This window comes from Clarias gariepinus, chromosome 15 (genome assembly GCF_024256425.1).
Source record: "Clarias gariepinus isolate MV-2021 ecotype Netherlands chromosome 15, CGAR_prim_01v2, whole genome shotgun sequence".
Taxonomy (NCBI): Eukaryota; Metazoa; Chordata; class Actinopteri; order Siluriformes; family Clariidae; genus Clarias; species Clarias gariepinus.
The window spans coordinates 12,677,820-12,698,810 of record NC_071114.1 but is presented as its reverse complement, the minus strand read 5'-3'; the positions used below and the strand labels follow the sequence as shown (position 1 = coordinate 12,698,810).

Below are 20,991 nucleotides of genomic sequence, written 5' to 3'. Positions count from 1 at the left end.
TGTACGCGATCTGTTTACATCTTGCACTCTGTTTCATTAGACATGAGAGTTTTGTGATAGAAATTCTGTGCAAAACCTACAACTGTGTGACTTTAAGATAATGATATGGCTAAATACAAAGTCATCTGGTTTATAACCAGTCATTTACGGAGATTGTATGCTCTCAGGGCTCCACTGTGAGGTTTTAATGTGTTACAGATTTTTGGGACTGGAAGCATTTTTCCATTCTTTTTTTTTTTTTTTTGGTGACCCTATTGGACAGCTGACGCTGTTTCTGGGAAATAAATGAAACAAGAAGGCCTTTGTTGGCAGTGCTAAATGACTGACTACTCAGGGCTTACTGTCTCAACCCCGCAATCCCCTCCTTCTTCTTCTCCTCCTGCTCCTCCTGTGTTTCTCATACACATATGCTCATTCCGTCACTCGCTCTTTCCTCCATGCTTTTACTGTTGCTCTTTCGCTGACCCCAGTGTTCTGCCATCCCCCGCCTCCCATTCTTATTCTCTTTCTCCTGTTTCTCTCCTGTCTTTCTGCTCCTCTTTGCACACCCAGCCCTGCTTTCGTGACTAAGCAAGGCGAAGAGAAAAGCTGGCAGGATCTTGTGTTTCTTTCTTCAACATATGCTTTCCATCACATTGGTTAGTGGGATGATTAGTACTAGCTAGCCTTGAAGGACTTCTTGGGAAGGAATGATTCCATGGTGGTGCAGGAAGTTGTATGTGGTGGTGTTAGCCTGCAGCGGGCTCCTCACACCTGTTGCCTGGGTTCTGCGGCCTGTATGAGTTAGCATTGGCTCTTGAACTTACTTCTAGTCTTCGCTAGTCTGGTACTTTTTTTTTCACTAAATGTAGCTACGTCCTACTTTATTAAAAAGAATGTTTGACATTAAAATCTTATAAGACCAAATATTCTTTTCTGTTTATAAAATCTTAAAAAAAAAAAAAAAAAAAAAAAAGATTATTTAAGGTAGTACTACATTGTACCAGTTTCAAGTACACTTTCAACATGAGAACTTTGTCAGGACAGCTGGATTTGTGTTTGTTTTTGGATCATTAATGTGGAGAGAGTAAAAGAGAGATTCTGGTGTGGTAATGGTTGTTTATTGGTGAATTAATGTAACTGATAATAAGGGGCTCACTCATTTTACAGATAAGCACTGTAAGAATTGTAGCCGTGGGTAGCTTTGCAAATTTTTATAAAGATCCACAGATACTTAAAACAGACTTTACGAAAAGCAGAACTGATTTTGACAGGCTCAGATGGTTTTCTAAGTTAAACAGACAAGTCCAAAACACATCTGTGTTTTGTTGGCATTTTGACCTTTCATTGATGATTGTCCAAGCAGTTCCAGTTAAATAGATAATTGATTGTCTGTCTGCCTGCCTGAGTAGCAGGCCAGCAATAAAAAAGGGATTGAAACCTGTTTGTCTGTGTAAGGAACGATAGCATTTAGTCTAATATGAAAATTGGTTAAGTGCCAGTTTTTATGATATTTTCAAATCATTTTTCAATGTTTTATGCAAGTCTCCCAGAAGAAAACCTTTTATAGTGTAATGGCTGTGCAAAACAGAGGTAGAACACTGATGTAGTTGAAGGTTTATGTCTTCAACTCCACCTAAGTTCAAAACATTGCTTATGCTCAGTGACCAAGCACAGGGTGCTATCAAGGTGGAACTGGAGCAACAGGCCACAGACAACTCACAGACAACCACCCTTTATCCCCATCTGGTGTTTCCAGGAATGTCTTTCCCATGTGAGAGCAGTTTACACAACAGATAAACACACCGCACACACAGACACATACAAGTGAACTGAGCTTGGGGAGGTTTCTTTTTTTTTTTTTTTTTTTTTTTTGGTGGAGTGATTATTATTTTTTACTTCAGGATAATACTCTTGCCTTATTAGTTGACAACAAAATAAAGCTGATGTGAGGTGAAATGGATGTGGGAGGTCTGGCTATGATGGAATAAATCTAATGCCTTGGCGGCCGAGTGGAATTCTCTTGTGGGGGGTCTGTGTGCTGTCGGCCAGGTCTGTTCTGTGCTGGAACGTTTCTCTACCTTGTCCTTGGAGCGTGACGTCTTGTGCAGCACGTAGATCGGAGGACATACGTTCTGAAACAGAACAAACTAGAACTTTAATGTGTCCTTTTCATAACTCATTTATTTTGTTAAGATGGGGAAAAATATTTCTTGTATGTCTTCTTTTTGTCCCTTTTTCTCAATCCTAACATCTACAACAGGATTTTTAACTCCTTTAAATGTAGATTGGTGTTAGACTGACACTGTTTGACATTTTCATTCACATCTGATCACTTTGTACAAGACACTTCAAGCTTGATTATGTCCTAAGCGAAAGGAATCACGCTAGCTTAGACAAAAGAAAATTTTGACTTTGGGACATTTTAAATGTGACCACTGTTATATAAAGTAAAACCATTACATTAATGGATAACACTAGCCAGTTTGATAGTAGCTCACTATTCCTGTTAACTAATAAGGCGTTTTATCAAGGAACGTTTCAGCACATTTGTACAGGTTCCCAAATGCAAGCTCGTTTACTAGCAGTACATTAACAGTCTTGCTAACTAGATTAGCAGTTGATTGTAACTTTACTTTTACTTGGACATTTTTAAAGGTGACATACAGAATTGTTTTTTCGTAGCAGTTGGTACAGTAGGTGGCAAGACAGCTAACCTTGCAAGACAGCTAACCTAGATATTCTTAAATGTCTTTTTAAATTAATGCATGTCTGCGTGTGACGCATATCTAGGTTGAGGATGACTTTAAAAGGGAATTGAATATGTGTAAAGATGTTTTTAAGCCACACCAGCAGTTTTTTGCTGTAGACCTCCGAAGAAAGGAAAACATATTATTTTAAAATGTATTGGAGTCCTAGTTTTGCAAAAGCAAACATTTGTGGGTTTTTGAATGTGGGAGAACTTACAGAAAACAGAAGTATCAGAATCATCATTCATATTTGTGTAGATAATAAAAACATATCTGTGCTATCCTTTGCTGTCTAGGCTTTACAACACTGCCTCTCCAACGCTCCTTTGGTGTTTGGAATGGGCCCAACGTTTGTGTGGTAGCTTGAAGCTGCTCTGATCCAGTTCTATCCTGTACTCCTTTCAGGAGTCACCATGTGTGCGATTGTGCATGTGTGAGAGAGACAGAACTGTCAGTATTATAGTTTTAGTCATCCTTAATGGTAAACACTTTGTGTGCCGAGCGCCTTGCTGTCGGTGTCTGTGAGTTGTCTTAAAGTGTTTGTGTGTCTGCACCATGGCGCCTCAACTTGTCTCTGGTTTATCCTCCGTTGTACATAACCCTTTCCCTCCAAGTGCATGGGTCTGGCCAACTGTGTCATAACATCTTTCATCTTCTGTGGTGGCCACTGTTTACTTGAAGCCCCCATGATGTCCTTTAGAGAACAAGAAAGTTTAAATCTCTCCGTAGAAATGATGACATTTAACGGCTCTTTTGTATGTCTCTTCACAGTGATGACACAGCATCATCAGCAGCATCTCCAGCATGCCCAGCACCAGCAGCAACAGCAACAGGTACAGGCTCAGTCGCAGGCCTTGGGCTCCAGTGGCTCCATGCCCCAGCAGCAGAGCCCTCAGTCTGGTATGATGGGAATGGGCAACCCACTGAGTGCCCAGCAACAGCATCAGCAGAAGCTGCGACTGCAGCGCATTCAGTTTGAGAAGGAGCGCATTCAGAGGAGGCATGAGGAGCTGAGGAGACAGGTAGCTCTCTATTCTATTCTATTCTATTCTATTCTATTTACATACATAGAGGCCAAGACAAAACTAGTCATGTGCTTGTAAATGCACAGTACTGTAAGTGCAACCCAGATTTATGAAGATTTCAATTTCACTTGCCATATTGAAATGCCAGAAACAGTGGAGAGATTGATATTTTGTAATAAAAAACTTTGGAGTGAACAACATGGGTAATTATTGCTTAATAGCTCATTTATATACATTTTTTTACATTTGTTATAATTTTAGATACTAGATTTAGGTACTGCTATGTACTTTACAGTAAGTGTGTGTTCGATGAGTTTAAAAATTATAAACCTCCTGTATTTAATAATCCTCCTTTAATATTTTATTATAATACAGTATAATACAAATTTTACTATGTATCAATCTTTTACTCATACGGTATATGAGTACGATATAAAAAAAAATACATGTATAATATTATTTATTTATCCTTGTGATTTTAAATCAGAAAACACCTTTTAGGGCTCATAATATCAATCTCACTTTAAACTTAGCATTAGAAATTCAATCAAATAATTATCATAACATTTATATCAAGTAATATAAAAATTATAGATTGTAATACAAATGTATCTTGGGTATTTTTTGTGATGCATGTGTTCATGAAATTTAGGCTAGAAATATACATTTCTTTCTCTACAATTTTGTTTTATATGAATACTATATTATGAAACAACACATCTACTAGAGTTTTTCTACGGGGTGTTCAAGTCAAACCAGGAATTTTGAAGAAATCTCATCAATTGAGGTGTAAATCATTTGAAATTTACAAAGGCCTTACAGTGTTGTGAGCCTGGCCTAGGTGACTCAGAGCCCTCTGCAGTTGTTCTCATGTTGTTTAGGAAGTGGAATGCATGATCATGGAAAATGAATGGATAACTTGTCACCAGGTTGCGGAAGAGGTGCATGTCTGTAGGAACTGTACATTTAATAATTCACAGACACACACTCAGCTGGGAGTTATTGCCACATCCCCGATAAAGCCATGACCTCAATCCAAGCCACATGTTTGTGGCATTAAAGGATTTCCAGGGAGGCCAGCATTTCAGACGTGAAGCAGGCGGTCTGATCATGGGAAAACTTTTAACCTTGATGGTATCCAAGCACTTTTAAACCGTTGGGATATGTGCGTTAGTGTAGAAGGGGATTACTGTATATAGGGTAAATAAAGGGAGTTTATACTCTCATAAGTGTGTGTGTTCTGGTATTCTACAGTCCCAGTTTGACTTGAACTTCCCTCGTCTTTTCTATCTTGTTGTATTCTATAATAAACTTCCTTAATTTTAAATATGTTCATGTTGTATATTCTGAACGTTAAAAAGTAATGTTTTTATAATGTTTTTTTACAATAGAAGTGTTACTAATAGTCACTCGGTGGCTGATTGTTAAATAGTCTTCTACCTCCATTATTGCAGTACATTTGTACAATGACACTATTATTTCATTCCCTATGTAGTGAGCATTTATGGTGAACAGGAAGCCATTTGGTATTCAAATTAAAGGGGTCTAAGAGGGCTTAATATTTTATTTATTTGTTAGGAGAAAAATATAAAATAACATTAAAATCAAGCTAAATTAATAAGAACAATTTTAAATTTAGTGTGCTAAATGTTCTCAGACAAAATGTTATATATGTAGTTACATTTCTTTTGGCCTACTTGAATAAACCTATTTGCCTGCATTTATAGATTTGTTTTGCATTGCAATTCGTAAAGGTATTAATGAATAACAAGAATTTTGATAGACAAAATCAACACAGTTGATAGAAATAAATGATTTAAACCTGACATGGTGAAATGAAAAGTCTCTTTGTACATATATAAACACAAAGACAGGAACTGTCACAAGCTGTTTTTTGAAAAAACTACAGTAGGTTTTCACGAATACCACATTTCTTGCATAAATGCCTTCAAATAACTCCAGTTAACAATTTACAAATACATTTGTTCGTATCCAGCATGGCCGCTCTTAATGAGGAGGATCATCTCTTCTGGATTTTCTAGGAAGACATAACATTTTCTTTATTCGCTAAAGTCAACAAGTGTTCCAGTTGCTGGATGAATCGAGCTGATGTCGATTGTCTGTGTGTGTGTATTTAACACACTTTGACATTATCAGATGGCACAATGTGTCTGGAAAAAGGATGTCTTGGAGTCTGGGGGGAAAATACAGAGACGGGTCCAATAAAAACATTTGAGCCACATGGCTTTTGTTTGGAAAGCCAGGAGGCATCCTGTTGAAGTTTGTGCAGCTCAGGACAGCAATTGTAATCGCTTAACCTTTTCCCCCCTTCTTTCCCCATCACTTGCTCATCACAGTGGCACAGACAATGTGAAAGTTGTGATTTGTGCTGCTCTGAAATGCTGCCTTGTTTGTGTTGACTTTTCTGCCTCAGGTCCCTCCCATCAGCTGGCTTGGAAGTGGGCTGACCGGAAAGGGGGGTATATACAATCCATCATAGTGTCCTCTAGTGGTGGTTTGTTCTTGATCCTTCTGTTGCAAAACAGTGCCGTACGTCAGAGAAAGAGGACAAGAAGAGTGTTTAACAGTCAGGCTCGGTAATTCATCAGCAGGATTGTTTATGAAGTCCTTGCCAAAATGGCCGTCTGTGAGGTGCAAGAGTGTTAACCTCCCAGTGGAGATGTTTAGCTTACCCAGAAGTCTTTGGGTTGTTTTGCGTACTGCGCTGAACAAGATCTCCATGCTTTAGACAGAGGATTTTTGCGTAACAGTGGCTGTCTGTATGTGAGGAAACGTAAGTGAGGGAGAGGAGGAGATCAGTAGTGTAAACAACTCTGTTTCTTTTCCTAGTCTGTCCATGTTAAAATTGATGACTCAGACAAGTCAAGTCGGCTTTTTGGCGCTGGATGATTTCCACTGTTTTCTCCTCAGGACTGTGGTAATGCAGCTGTTCAGTTAGTGGCCTACGCCCTAAAGGCAGCACTGAAAGAAGAGCACTCCTCCGCATTACCATTAAAACACGTCCACAAGCAGCAACGTACAGCTCATGCACATGTTCACAATCACTGCTCCTCACGCAGGCTCATAAAGTTAAACTTGCAGGCCAGAATGATTTGTTGCCATAAAGGAGTGGTTTGTCTAGAAAGCAAATCAAATATACTTTTACAGCAAATTGATAAAAAAAAAAAAAAAAAAAACCTCCATGTTATGTTTGAGCTCTGGCATTTGCTCCTGTAGTTTTGCAATGGAACTGTGAGAGAAATGTAGTAAACAAGTCCTATCTCCCACTGTATGTTTTCTGTCCATAACTGCATAAGCTATCAACAATGTTTTTCCCATTTTTTTTTTTTACCCCTGGAAGTGTTTGTTTAAATGTTTATGATTCTTTTTTTTTTATTGTGGATTGATTTTAATATGAAAAATTAATGTATTACTGTTGCTCACCTGGTTAAATGAATGTTTTTGTGTCAGTATGTTTTGTGGCTTTTTGAGAAATGCCATCAGGTTACAAAATTTATTTTTGGTCCAGGAGGTGGCGCTCTGCAGACAGATCCCTATGGAATCGGACAACATGGCACCCGTAGCTCCTTCCATCAATCCAGCTGCCATGAATCAAGGCACTATTCCGACCAGTGGCTCAGACCCCTTTCTGAACAGGTAAGCTCTTCAGCTTAAATATTTCTACCTGAGAATAGAATTGCTTACTCTGTATGTAAGTGATGCAGCTGAGAATTTGTTTTTAGGCATTTGATCCAATGATAATTGATATGCTTCTTTAAATTTCCGGAAACCATGTCCTTCTTTAAAGAACACTTCGGCACCTGTAGTGTACATGGGATTAATACACATTTTCCTGTACCGAGAAAAGAATGATAAACGAGTTTACCTAAACTTATGTAACAGGAGCCAAAGATCATCTGTTTGGGGCAGTTTTAGAGTTAATAGTCAATCAAGGGGATTTTTAAAGAATGTATTTTCAGACAGCATCATTTTAGACGGAATCACGGTATGCATTCTCAGCATGGACATGCTTAGATAGCCTGAGGGAATTCACTGGAATTGCGTTTGCATCAGTGTTCAGAAAAGTACACAAGGAAAACTTCCCATAATTTCATTATACACATCCTGGCAAAAAAAAGTCACCAGGTTAGAAGCTTCGTATTATTCTATGGGTGTCTAAGCACTTACTGGCACTTGGTTAAAAACCCTTCAACACATTATGAAAACCTGGCAGGATAGTTCTGATGAACCTTGAACTTTATGGAAGAAATGTGGTCGAGATCACTTAATGAATAGAGATCATTTAAACACAATAAGGTTTAAGTTGCATGGTAAAAAACAAAAACAAAGTTGTTGGCCAGAATGTACGAGAGCGTATTAGAGCTTGTGTGTATGTGTTACCATAGTGGGCCGTACCATTCACGTGAGCAGAGCACGGACAGCGGCCTGGGCCTGGGCTGCTACAGCATCCCTACCACTCCTGAGGACTTTCTTGGCAACATGGAGGAGATGGATACGGGTATGGTCGAGCATTGTAACTTTCTGACAGCAGTAACTGGAATTTTGCAATTATTTATTATTTGATTGTAGAAAAGAGAGAGAGAAAAATCTGTTTCTAATCTATATTTTGCTCAATTAAAAGGAGGTCAGCAATTTACTTAAATGAAAGTTCTATGCTTAAATGTAGTTACATCTTTAAAAGTTTAAAAAGTCTCAAGTCTTAAAAAGATGTAAAAAGTCAGAGTGCTCATTTTCCTGGCATGGTTGTATTTGTAACATGGTTGTAATTAAATTTTATAAATGAGACCATTTGAGATATGAGATTTGTGTATTGTATGGGGGTTAAGTGTTACATACTTTTTCTTTTATTTTTACACAATAGAACTAAATGTAGCCACATTGTCTATATTTAAATCATCCATAATTTTCTATCAGATTACATTGTTTTCCCCAATTTATTTAACCTTATTATATAAGGCGTAAAAGAAACTAATAACCTAAATAAAAATAAATTTTCTAAAACAACATGAAGAAACCCTTTACAGTGTAATCATTATAAATCACGACAGTGTACTGGTGTAGAAGAGTATAGTCAAACAGTGTCAAGTATATAGAAAGGATCTTTAGTGTGACCTATGATATGAGAAAGGGAATGTAGGAACCAATAAAGGACTATGAAGGTTTTAGAAGTAAAAAACTCATTAAACTGGCTTTTTTGTTTCCGTAGCTGAGAACATGGTGCCACTGAACATGAATGTGCCACAGCAGAGCCGTTTCCCCGACTTCCTAGACTCCATGCCTGGCACTAACGTCGACCTGGGCACCCTGGACGGCACAGACCTCATGCCCATCCTCAACGACGTGGAGTCTGTCCTGAACAAGAATGAGCCTTTTCTCACCTGGCTCTAAAATGGTGCTGAAACTCCAAGGGAAAGGCTAAAGACTTTTAGCAGCAGTGCTACCTTTCTGAATTTTAACTCAATCAGTCTCTCCGCTCTCTTGTTTTTTATGTGCCTATATTGCTCCTTTTTTTTTTTTTTTTTAAAGAAAACAATTATCCTGGTTACTGTAACTTTTCTGAGTGAAGAGCACAATAGAAACCAAAGTGTTTAGCCTAAGAGCAAAGAACAAGCATACGTCAATCAAATTTGTTCAGGTGTGGTGGAAAAGTCTGATATTTTTTGTATATAATGTAGGATAGAGTAGGTTTTTAGTGTCACTGAGTGTAGCTTGATCAAAATTGTCATTCCTCTGGTTTTGGGCAGGGCTAAACAGTTGCTGTCCATGAATAAGTGTTGATATAGGGACTCTTGGTAGGCACCAGCAGATGGAGCCACTGCTTCCACTGTGAACTGGAGACCATGTTGGCTTCAATGATGAACACAAATTTTAGCCAGTTCAGCATTATCTGCACTAAGGGGAGCCTTACTGATCAATTAACATTCAAGTGGCCTTGCGAACAAACTTTCCTTTTTTTTTCTTTTCTCTTTTTTTTTTTTACACAGATACCAAATACGTTTCCTACTGTAATCAGCACAAAAGCTTTGTCATAACTTGATTTGCAGTTTAGTGTCTAAAGAAACAATATTTCATTCACATTTAGAGGTTTATATTCAAGCTGATCCCAGTTTAGCTATTAAATCAAGTAAGCTCATGCCTCTGAAATACAGCAGTTTGCATCTGTAGACCTACATTTTATACCATGTACGTTTTGTGTACTGCTTCAGTATTCCTTTAGTTTTTTTTTCTTTTCTTTTTTTTTTAACTGTTAAATACTCTAGATGTGTCCCTTGACATCTGGTGCATTTTATGAGTTTTGATATAGAGTTTGCCTTTTTAGTATTTATCAAGAGCTATGATTTTTTTAAGAAAAAAAGATAAGAGTTTTAGATTTTTTTTTATAAAATTGAAATTTCAAAGCACTACAAATCAGCACGGGGTTGAGTTGGATATTATAAGTAAATGTTGAAGTTTCATGTGACGGTTCCTGCTCTGTGTTTCTTCAGTGTACTGTGATGTTCTTAAATCCGTTTAATTCGCAGCAGACTACGTGTTGGACTTTGTGTTGCACAGTAGGACTGCCTATAACTCAGTGGTGAACAGGTTTCCTTAATAATCTGCAGGGAATATGCAAAACAAGAGTATTTTCTAGCAATCAGAAATGATCGAATAACGAACACTCGGAACTGGATGAGCGTGGGAGGTCACATGATCTTGCTTTATTTCTTTAGCTAAGCTGAAATCCAGTGACCTTTTTATGTCTGTATTGTTTTTTTCATTGGATGTTAAATCCAACTTGTTAGCTATTCCTAGCATTGGTGGTGTATAAAGCCACCTTATATTGACTACGCAGCATATCGTTATTTTGTATACAGGCAACAGTTCAGGGGCGATGGATGGATGGATGGGTAAACTAAGGGTTTTTGTCTATGGGTAGGTTGGGGGAGCAGTGGTAGTAATACATTAATCATTAATTCTGGGTCAAACTGAACTCATGACATCCTTTCGCTAGGATTGATTGGTTAAGTACTGAATCTTTCGAGCAAGTACATGCTGCAACCCAGCTGACCACTTTTTAAATGTGTAAGATGGAAAAGATTTATTTCTGTCGCTCCACTGAGAGGAAAGGCCCTGTGGTTAAAGCCAGTCATAACAGTGAGTGGTTCCTGAGTGGCTTCCTGTTATTTTGTTCTATACATAAAGTGATTATTCCAGGGCTAAGAGCATGGTGCAGGTTATTGTTAATAAGCACAGTGTTTGCACCCGATCATCTATGCATGTTAGAGCAATACATTTACACAAAGCAATATGTTGGATGGAAAGAAGGTGTTTTATTAGTATATTGAGTGGTGTAAAAAGAAAAGTGATTTTCTGTAGCATTATCTAAAAGCATGGTTGTGTAGCACACAAACACACACACGCACACACACACATATACACACACACAGTACCTAGCCACAGTAACACGGGCAGGTTGTGTTTGTAAGATTCCAGGGATGTTGCAGAAAGGCTTGGAAAACACACATACACACACTGAACCGATGACCGCTTACTGTATTTGTTGGATATACAGAGGTGATTTTAAGAACTATAACCTCACAACGAAATCTCTGAAACTGAAGTGTAACTTGTTGAGCAACCAAAAAATAAAAAAAATTGTGTACCACAGATTGTATGTGTAAATTGTGTTGCCAGTTTTAGTGCTCATCTGACACATCTGTAAGGTTTTGCTTGAAGGGTTCAGGGTTGCATTAATTGTTAATGGAGTGGAATTTGAAGAAGGAATTATTTTGAATTCTATGCTTAGTTTACAATCAACATTTAAATATACTCACTACTTATACTTTCACAAAAACATGAATTGTGGTTATGCATCAGGTTTTAAACCATTAAACCCATTACATTGCAACCATTGTTCTGTCCAACAAAAACAATATAATCCATTCTGCTTACTGTTAATGGACCGCAGTCTGTGGCGGATATTTATCTTAAATCCTAATATTAACGGAAGTGCTCAAGTCATACCATCATACAACTTTTGATTATCAAAACACACATTAGTTATATGAGTAAAAACTAAGCTTATCCCAGAATTTTATCCAAGTGCTTGGACATCATCAGGGTTGAAAGATTCCTCAGTACACCAGAGCATTAATCGGACTGCCTTTTACACTCCTGAAACACTTCCAGGAACTCCTTCAATGCCCCAAACATTTGGAAATCGCTTGAAGTTCCTGTAATATAAAAGTGGTGTCCATGAATGATTGTGTGTACAGTTTCCACAGACAGATGCATCTCTTCTGCAAGTTTTGCAACAAGTTATTCAAGGATTTCCACTTGCTGAATGTTCATGGGAACGACTTTAGTAGGCTCTGAGCCACTCGGCTGGGATCATCATTTACCGACGTATGGTATGGCCTTGTAATGTTTGCAATGTTGCTAAGAGTCTTAGCACAGTACTGTGCTTTAACTCTGTAAATGTCAATCATTTTCATGCCCTTATTCACAAGAAATTTTTATCCTCCCTTGTATAATTAATTCGATTATTTATTGAAGCTGGATTCATTAATATTGCTTTTGTGGCCATTCACTTTATATCATGCCTAAGAACATTTTTGCCCATGACAAAATTACCATAATGCACAGCCTCCTGCATCTTCCCACTTCGTTCTATTAAGAAATATTTTCCGAATTTTTTTCCCGAATACAGGACAGGTCTTGTCAGGATCAGGAATATGAAACAACGTGAAAACAGTGATGAGTGCATTACAGCACAGTATAGGTTTAAAAACTTCAATGCTATGTATTACAACACAGTCACAAACCTGAAGACGCATCACTCACACTTTATCCTGTGTACAGGATAGTGGGGGCCTAGAGCCTATCCAGGAGACTTAACAAGGCGATGTACACCCTGAATGGGGAGCCAATCCATCGCAGGGCACAAACACTTACTGTACACACACTTACATGCTCATTCACACTCTACAGGAAGTATAAGAACGCCAATTATATTAATCTGCATGGCATTGGATTGTGCAAGGAAGCCGGAGCACCTGGAGGAAACCCACCAATTACATGGAAACTCCATACGCAAAGACCTGGACCCTGGAGGTGCAAGGCGACAGTGCTAACCACAATGAAGATGAAGATGTACAGTATGTCTAACATAAATAATGTCTTTGTGTGTTGAGAGAACGCCACCTATCACAGCTGAAAGGACTTTGGATCCATAAAGTTACCTCTGACAGATATTCTAAATATTCTGCATCGATGCAGATATAAAATTAGATTTACTGTATATGGATTACTGGGCAAAGTTTTACTAAAACTGAAAAATACAGCCTGATCTGATGAATCTTGATTTCTGCATTAAGTTTACATCATAGGATACATACTTACACTGGGTTAACTAGGTTAATAACTAAGTGCCATTAGTCCAACACAACGTTTTTTTTTGGGGGGGTGGTTAGTCCAAGTACTGGAGATCTAACTAAATCCAACAGTGTCAACAGTACAGGCTGGTGGAGATAGTGTGAGGAATGTTTTCTTGGGACACTTTTGGGCCTGTTAATACCCATCAAACATTGCTTAAATGTCATCGTCTATTTGAATATTGATGCCAACCATGTGCATCCCTTCATGGCCACAATTTACCCATCGTCTAATAGTTACTTCCAGAATGATCACGAACAGTGTCACAAAGCACAGGTTTGTAAGTTGTCTCAAACTGGTTTCATGAAAATGAAAATGAGTTCAATGTTTGTCACTGGATTTAAATCCAGCAGAACACCTTTTGGATCTGGTGGAACAGCAGAGTAACAGCCTGAAAGTGCTCCTGAAGAATCTACAGGAATTTAACATGGACAAGCATCTCATAGGAATGTTTCCAACATCTTGTGGAACCCATTCCATGAGGACTTTTTGGAAGCAAACAGAGGATCTACACAGTGTGAGTACAGTATAGTGTTCCTAATGAAACATTCAGTGGGTGTGGATCACTACTTATTGTACAACTCCTGGAAATAACTGAACCTCATTCCTAGCTAGTGACAAAGGTTGCACGCCCACAATATCCTCATCCTTTTTAAGGCGTGGCCCAGTCTCTAGTTTTGTTCTACTGCTGTCCACCAGAGGTCATACTTATCCTAATTTATCCTTTATGTCATAGCTGTCAAATCCCTAATAGAATATTAAATTATGAGCAGCAGGGCATTTTTAAAGCCTATAAAATAGGACCAGTAAAATTTTGGATTACCTTGTATTGTCAAAATGTTTTAATGACTCAAATAACCACAGCATGTTATTTCAAAATGCCTTAAGTCTTAATCAGTTTAGAGCACAACTGTGAACCAAGCTGCTCAGAGTTCATTGAATTATTTACATTTATTTATAGATTTCACCTGTTTTATTGAAATCCTTGCACAAACATCTTTACAAGACAGAAATACAAACAGACAGTTTTATATTGTTTGCTAAAAGTTTGTTTCTAAGGTGCCATAATATCTTTCTGTCATAAAGATAATCATCATTGCACCAATAAATTGACTGATACAACACCAGTGCAAATGCTGTACAGAGAGGAACACCATGCTGTGAAAACTGTTTGCTTAGTGCTTGGCTAAACCAGAATGACAACATTCTTAATCACGTTATTACACATTATAAAAACAATGTATAGTGTAGTATAGTATAGTATAGTATAGTATTTTAGTAATATTTTTGGTGCATTCATATTTCACATACATGTATACAATAAAATATTCTACTAGCAGCTCTGCTGCTGCCTTTTCCTCAGGGGAATATTCATCGCTTATATTATATCGCTTCATCTTAAAATGCTGTCTTATATAAATATAACTTAATTTTAACATATTTGTATTGTTATAGTTTAATGATCTCTATCAATTTTTAAAACTTTTAAAACTTTTTTTTAAACTAACTTCTATCAAACATGACTAACACCTACATATACCAGTAAGTAATTATGTGACTTTAAAAACATTTGGCCTCCTTAAAGCAACAAATAAAATGTAATTTCTTAGAAAACTACTGTGTATTGTTTTTTTTTTTTGTTTGTTTGTTTTTTTCATAGAATATGGTAGGATTGCTATGGTGCTAAAACATAGCAGTTTTATAGACTTTTTAAAACGATTTCTATGTGTTGAATATATCTCCAAGCTATTTTTTGGTACAATGGACTCTTGTTTATCCTCTTCCATCTACTATTTGTAGTAGATGCCTATTCTGACTCACTCTTTTAATTTTATCTGGCCTTCAGTCCTGCACTAAGGGCACTTTGCATCCCCAGTGGTTTGGTTTGGCTAATACAGTATAATAAAACTCCCCCCCCCCCTAGCCTTGATGACCTCAGCTGGAATTTCACACCTCGTTCTGGTAGTTGTACAGAACACATCTACTCTCTATCATCATTGCATAATCATTTTATGGCTATTGGCAATAAAATGCATCCTTTTTATGCAACCGAAAAAGACCCTGACAACTACTTTAATGACCACCTCTAACCACGCAACACAGAGAATGGAGTTTTCTACTTTGAGTGAACAGAGGACATAGATCAGTTCAAATTGCTAAAGATAATCTCATTCCTTTGTTAGAATTTATGTTTTTACCCAATGTTTAAAAAAAATATTAAAAATACTTAAGTTTTTAAGAAAAAATGTTTAACATGCATTTTATACTCTACCAAATATTAACAATAACATGTTAGCCCACTTTGCAAAGGTCAAACCATATTAAAGACTGGTACTGGAATTGTCCTCTTTTAATTGTACTTATGCAAAAATTTTCTTTGTTAGAAAGTGTTTCTTTGGATGTCATCTTAAAAAGCAACAGAAATAAAAAAAATTCATTATGGATAAACTACTGTAACTCACGCTTCTTAAGGGGCACTATGCCCATGCATGAAATGTACTATGTAATAATGTCTAGCTTGTCTTGGTATCAAAAGTTAAAAGGCCAAGAGTAACAACGCCAAGACACAAGAAACTAATTCAATGGTGTCATTTGAGAACAGACCTACTGCTGTCCAGGGTTACATAAGATAAGCTGTTGGACATTGTCAGTCACATTTGGCTGTGGCTGGTCTTTTAGGCCATAGCATGGGATAATGTTTACTCTGTCATTGTCTATCTCAGATGAATTTCTTACTTTTTTGACAGAAGTATATGTGCAACATTTTTTATCCATGTGTACACAAAAAAAGCAATTGAGGGTTAAGGGCCTTGGTCAAGAGCCCAGCAGTGGTAGATTGATAGTGCTGGGATATGTCCTTCCAATCAATGGTTTAAAAACTGGGCTGCCACTACTACTCTGTCCCATAACAGTGTTTAGAAAAGCTTAAAATTCTTTTTCATCCAATATAAATGTTGCTACACTCTATAACTGAAAAGTCTCTCTTATAGAGTTTGAAAATTGGCCAGATGTTGTTTTCATTTAATCTTTAGCGGATCCTCCAAGGAATTCGGGGTTATATCCTGTAGCATCTTTCTGCCCCTCTTCAATGACCGTTTCCTGTTTTTCTTTGCATTGAAAAAAAGACTAGGGTGTCTGTGCTTAGCATGATAATTTTATTATTTAAGAATAAATCTGGTATACAGCTTTCCAAAAATATATACTAAATATAATTCTAACTTTCTGTAGTACATTCATGTGTTACATGTGTTAAAAGATTTGGTGTCTAATAAGAGATTCCTTTAAATATTTTTTATCTATTTCTTTTTACAAAAACAAGAGCATTTTTTTAATACACAATTTGTGTTAAAATGTGAGTGATCTTTTAAAAAACATATAAATACTAAGATTTATCTTTTGCTTTCATAAGCAGCACCATCAAGCAAAAGAAGCATAGTATACATTGTAAACCTGTACAAAAATATCTGAATGGCATAAATAATTTTTTTTTAATCTGAAGAAACAAAATCATGAAATAAAAAAATCTGGAACATGTAGACTCAACATTAATCATATCTTCATGGAATGTTTAATTTCTTTTCTTGAAGCTTACTCCATTTAAGAGCCCTGTTGGAGAAAAGGAAAATAGTTATATTTTGTGAAGAACCTAAGCTCAGAAACACACACATCTTTCCGACAGCCTTGTTTAGACTTCTGGGTTAATCTAACACTAATGGAGTTAATGCATAACTGGCTGATTTGATTTAAGGTTAATTATAAACTTGCACTAATCTAATGATTCAATATTTTTATACTTTTGCTCTAGAATCCATATTGAACTGTTCTTTTCCATAAGCAACCTTTTGGCTAGTGCTGTTCGTAAGTTTAAGCAAGTAGGTGAGGTGGAGGATTTGTAATGATAAATTAAGCTTTGCATCGTACCCCGCAACATCCGCAGCAGTCTCCGCAGATGGTGCCGATCAGGCCGTTGATGACCTGGAATGCACACAGTGCCATTTGAACCAGGCCCATAATCAGCAGCATGGAGAAAAGCGTTAGGTGCCATGTCACAATGTTTGAAGGCTCCGTGCACATGCCCCACAGTGTTTTGTTGGACAGGTAGTCACTTAGGATAGAAAACACAGAAAGTGTTAAAAAAAAAGATGGCAGACTAAAATAGAACAGATATCAGTCAGAAGTTTGGACACACCTTATATTTCCGTGGTCTTCCTTGATTTTTACTTAATTCTACATTAAAACAATGCTTAAGGCATTCGTTATTGCAAATATGCAATAATCTCCTTTGAACAGTTGATATTGAGATGTATTTGCTACTTATGCTCTCTAAAGCCTTCATGGTCGCTATAATCTGAGGTGCTATTAATTGTTTATTTTTTAGGCTGGTAACTCTAAATGAACTTTTTCTCTAAAGCAGAGGTATGTTGTGGTTTTGCATTCCTGGGAAGGTCTTTATGAGAGTAAGTTTCATCATGGTGCTCGATGGGTTTGGCAAATGCACTTATACAGTACTTACTTATAATACACAATACAGTACTGTTCTTGCAAGAACTATTCCAGAACAGCTAACCTTCATATCTTAAAATAAAACTGACTGACTGATGTTTTTGTTGTTACTTAATTGTTTAATTCTATATGTTTCCAATAGTTTAAATAAAAATCCAGTATTGAATATAGAAAATAAATCCAAACTTTTGACTGGTATCATATGTATATGTTAATTACACCAACCATTCAGATGAATTGCTATATTAATTGAAAGGTTTTTACATATTAAGCCTAAACCATTTATGCCTTAAAAAAGTTAAAAAGTTAATCTCTGATCACTATATCAAAATCTGGTTTGAACAAGAATAACCCTCAGTACCTACCCCTCAATAAATGGGTATCCATATGTGCCATTTGTTAAACATTTAGGTCCCCGATTGAGGGCAACTGACGAAATGATGAAGGAATATCCAGCTCCCAAAAGCCCGACTGCAGCAAATATAATGGAGAAAAACATCTAGAGAGAGATTACGATAAGACATCATTTAAAATCCAGTATTAGATAATTGTATTATTTACTATGTACTATATACACATTTTAATAAAGGCAACATTCTTATATGGTGAACATTCTTATATTCAGAATATTTTTCGAAAACAAATACCAATCTAATAGTGGTACACTATTTATATGTGAATGAAACATAAAAAATCATTTTATGATAATACTATGTGATAATTTTTTTTAATTATTAATATTTGGTATGTGGTTAAGGTGTGTGTGTGTGTGCGCGTGAGAGTGTGTTAGTTCCTGAAATAAACATATCGAGGCCAGTATCGGTGGAAGATGAAAAATTGATAAACAACCTTACCGCAAATCTTTTTCCACAGCTCTCATTGCCACAGCAGCCACAGCAGTCGTTGGTTTTCATTCCCAAGAAGACCAGTGCCGGGAAAATCATCTTTAAAAACATGACCGTAGACAAACATTTGCTTATACATGTTGTTCCATAATAAAAAAAAAAAAAAATAGAAAATGGACTTTTGCTGTGAAATATGTCTGTGAAATATCTACATTCTGCTTGCAAATAACAGTATTTAAATTGAAAATATCCTAAAACTTACACACTGATCACTAATAATACAGTATAACGTAACATTTATTAATTGTGGTGCAGATATTTAATATTTAAAATACAGTGTAATTTCCCATAAGTAAATACAGTAGTAAAATGGGGTTCACTCACCAATATTCCAGACCCTAAAATTCCTCCAAAGTACCAGGCCTCATCTGTAATGTTTTCACTACTTGCAGCCGGTTTACCTCCAGGGAAGAGCAGCAGGATGTTGCAGAGGAAGGAAACAATAGCTAAAGGAATGAGGGTGATACCTAAACACTTAGCAAAACTCCCAGAACACATGATTCAGGTTTTTTTTGTATCTCAAACAGTTTAAAAAAAAATTAAGACCAAGCTTTCCAAAACCTTTCCTCTATTCCAGGTTCCCTCTCCCAATTCGGTTTCCTGGTGATCTGAGGGAAGATGCATATATACACTGTTACAATATGATGTCACCACATCAGTGTCAGATTTACAACATTTGTTGCTCTGACGACAACCTGTCTGTTAATGTTCTACCACAACATGTCCCTGCCCCCAGATTTGTTCACTCAGCTTTGCTTGAGTTTAGCAGTGATCACCCCAATGCCAAGATTGTTTTACACTCCTCTGGAGCCTCTCAAAAATAACTTTAAGGGTGAGAGATTCAGATCCAGCAGATATCAGATCCAGCAGAATATACTTTCTTAGTCATATTTATTTTAGCGGAACTTAAATTAAATTAACACTTTTATGATATTTTAACTGGATGAAAATGTTATAACTAATATGGCACACATATCATTTTTAAAATATATATGTACTGTGTTAGCATTTGTTAACATTATTACTTCATATTTACTCAGTTATATACTGTATAACTTAAAGCATATTATTATTTTTTTAATCTGCTATTAGGAACTTTTACCTAAGTAAAAGAGTAAATATGTAGTAAAATTTATATAATACAATAAACAGGAGGCTGCACGTGGTGTAGTGGTTAGCGCTGTCGCCTTGCACCTCCAGGGTCCAGGTTCGATTCCTTTCTCTGTGTGCATGGAGTTTCCATTTTCTCCCCGTGCTTGGTGGGTTTCCTCCCACAGTCCAAAGATATGCAGTTTAGGCTAATTGCCGTTCCCATAGTGTGTAAATGGGTGTGTGAGTGTGTGCCCTGCGATGGATTGGCACCCTGTCCAGGGTGTACCATGCCTTGTGCCCTAAGCCTCCTGGGATAGGCTCCAGGTCCCCGTGACCCTGAATACAGGATAAAGCAGTGTAGAAGGTGAGATGAGATGACAATAAACAGGCTGCATACGCAAGAAGGAAATAATGCTCTGAAATATGATCACATTTTAACGTTAATAGCTGAGGTACAAAATAACTGTCTGTTATTAAAAAAGGAATAAAATATGCAAAGTACAATGTAGTGAAGAACAACGCTCTACTGTAACAGTGTAATTTATTTATTACACATTATATACTTTGTACTTTGCAAAAAACAAATCAGGAAATCAACATATCATTTGATAAAACGTATCCATACATCTGTCCATGTTAGTACTGTAATATTGTCCATTTCAAATCAAATTTTAGAATGGAAGCAATTTCAAGTGCATCGGGTATCAGTAATGTTGCCAACTTATTTCTAGGAAAAGCCGCTACCATATCACCCAAAATGGTGCTAGAAGTTACGAAGATAATTTGCATGGTGATTAAATTATCATTATCATTTTTTATGAAGAATTTTGGGAGACACAGGGTAGAATAGAATAAGATAAAATAGAAGTGTTGAAGGGTCGAGTCCCTCCTTAGGGTCTGTGTGTGTGTGGAGTTTGCATGTTTTCCTTCTACTTGGTCATTGTCCTCCCACAGTCCAAAGACATGGAGATTGACCTACATGGTGTACCTTAATTGCCCATAGTGTGTGAGTGAGTGTTACCTGTCCCCTGTGATAGACTGATACCGTTCAACGTACTGTACAGTATACCCTGCCTTGTGCCCCTGAGGTTGGCTCCAGGCCTCCCGTGACCATGTGCAGTATAAGCAGTATAGAGAATGAGTGTGAGAATGAAATAGATTTCTGCCAAAAGTAGAAATTATTGTGGCATAGTATTATACAAAAATTATATTAACAATTACATCATATTATGTGATTTATTACAAAGTTTATTACTGTTATGACCTTAACATTCTAATTAGTTAGATTCCTTTTTCCCCCAA

At 36.8% G+C, this 20,991-nt stretch overlaps 2 protein-coding genes across 3 annotated transcripts in view; one reads left to right on the top strand and one right to left on the bottom strand.

The window, feature by feature from the left end:
- The window catches only part of wwtr1 (WW domain containing transcription regulator 1), a 39,976-nt gene extending 28,554 nt beyond the window's left edge, over positions 1 to 11,422 (top strand). Inside the window, exons 3-6 of one of the 2 annotated variants that reach the window (XM_053513248.1) lie at positions 3,501 to 3,751; positions 7,287 to 7,411; positions 8,161 to 8,273; positions 8,982 to 11,422. In XM_053513248.1, the coding sequence (XP_053369223.1) occupies positions 3,501 to 3,751; positions 7,287 to 7,411; positions 8,161 to 8,273; positions 8,982 to 9,163 (671 nt within the window). In that variant the 3' untranslated portion in view covers positions 9,164 to 11,422. Of the gene's footprint in view, positions 1 to 3,500; positions 3,752 to 7,283; positions 7,412 to 8,160; positions 8,274 to 8,981 lie in introns of both variants that reach the window. The other variant, XM_053513247.1, reaches the window with a different exon arrangement.
- Positions 11,423 to 16,387: 4,965 nt separating this feature from the next.
- tm4sf4 (transmembrane 4 L six family member 4) lies at positions 16,388 to 19,203 on the bottom strand. Its single transcript, XM_053513497.1, has 5 exons — positions 18,922 to 19,203; positions 18,547 to 18,636; positions 18,058 to 18,191; positions 17,111 to 17,294; positions 16,388 to 16,795 (listed from the first exon to the last, which is right to left on the bottom strand). Exons 1-5 carry the CDS (start codon positions 19,093 to 19,095, stop codon positions 16,787 to 16,789), a joined length of 591 nt encoding a protein of 196 aa, XP_053369472.1. The 5' UTR covers positions 19,096 to 19,203; the 3' UTR covers positions 16,388 to 16,786.
- Between the last annotated feature and the right edge of the window lie 1,788 nt (positions 19,204 to 20,991).

Excerpts from the sequence above, each read along its gene's own strand:
- tm4sf4 (XM_053513497.1), bottom strand. The coding sequence starts at position 19,095 with ATGTGTTCTGGGAGTTTTGCTAAGTGTTTAGGTATCACCCTCATTCCT. Across the intron at positions 18,637-18,921 it reads TTTTAGGGTCTGGAATATTG|ATGATTTTCCCGGCACTGGT; the intron begins GTGAGTGAACCC and ends ATGTTTTTAAAG. Across the intron at positions 18,192-18,546 it reads GCTGTGGAAAAAGATTTGCG|ATGTTTTTCTCCATTATATT; the intron begins GTAAGGTTGTTT and ends ATCTCTCTCTAG.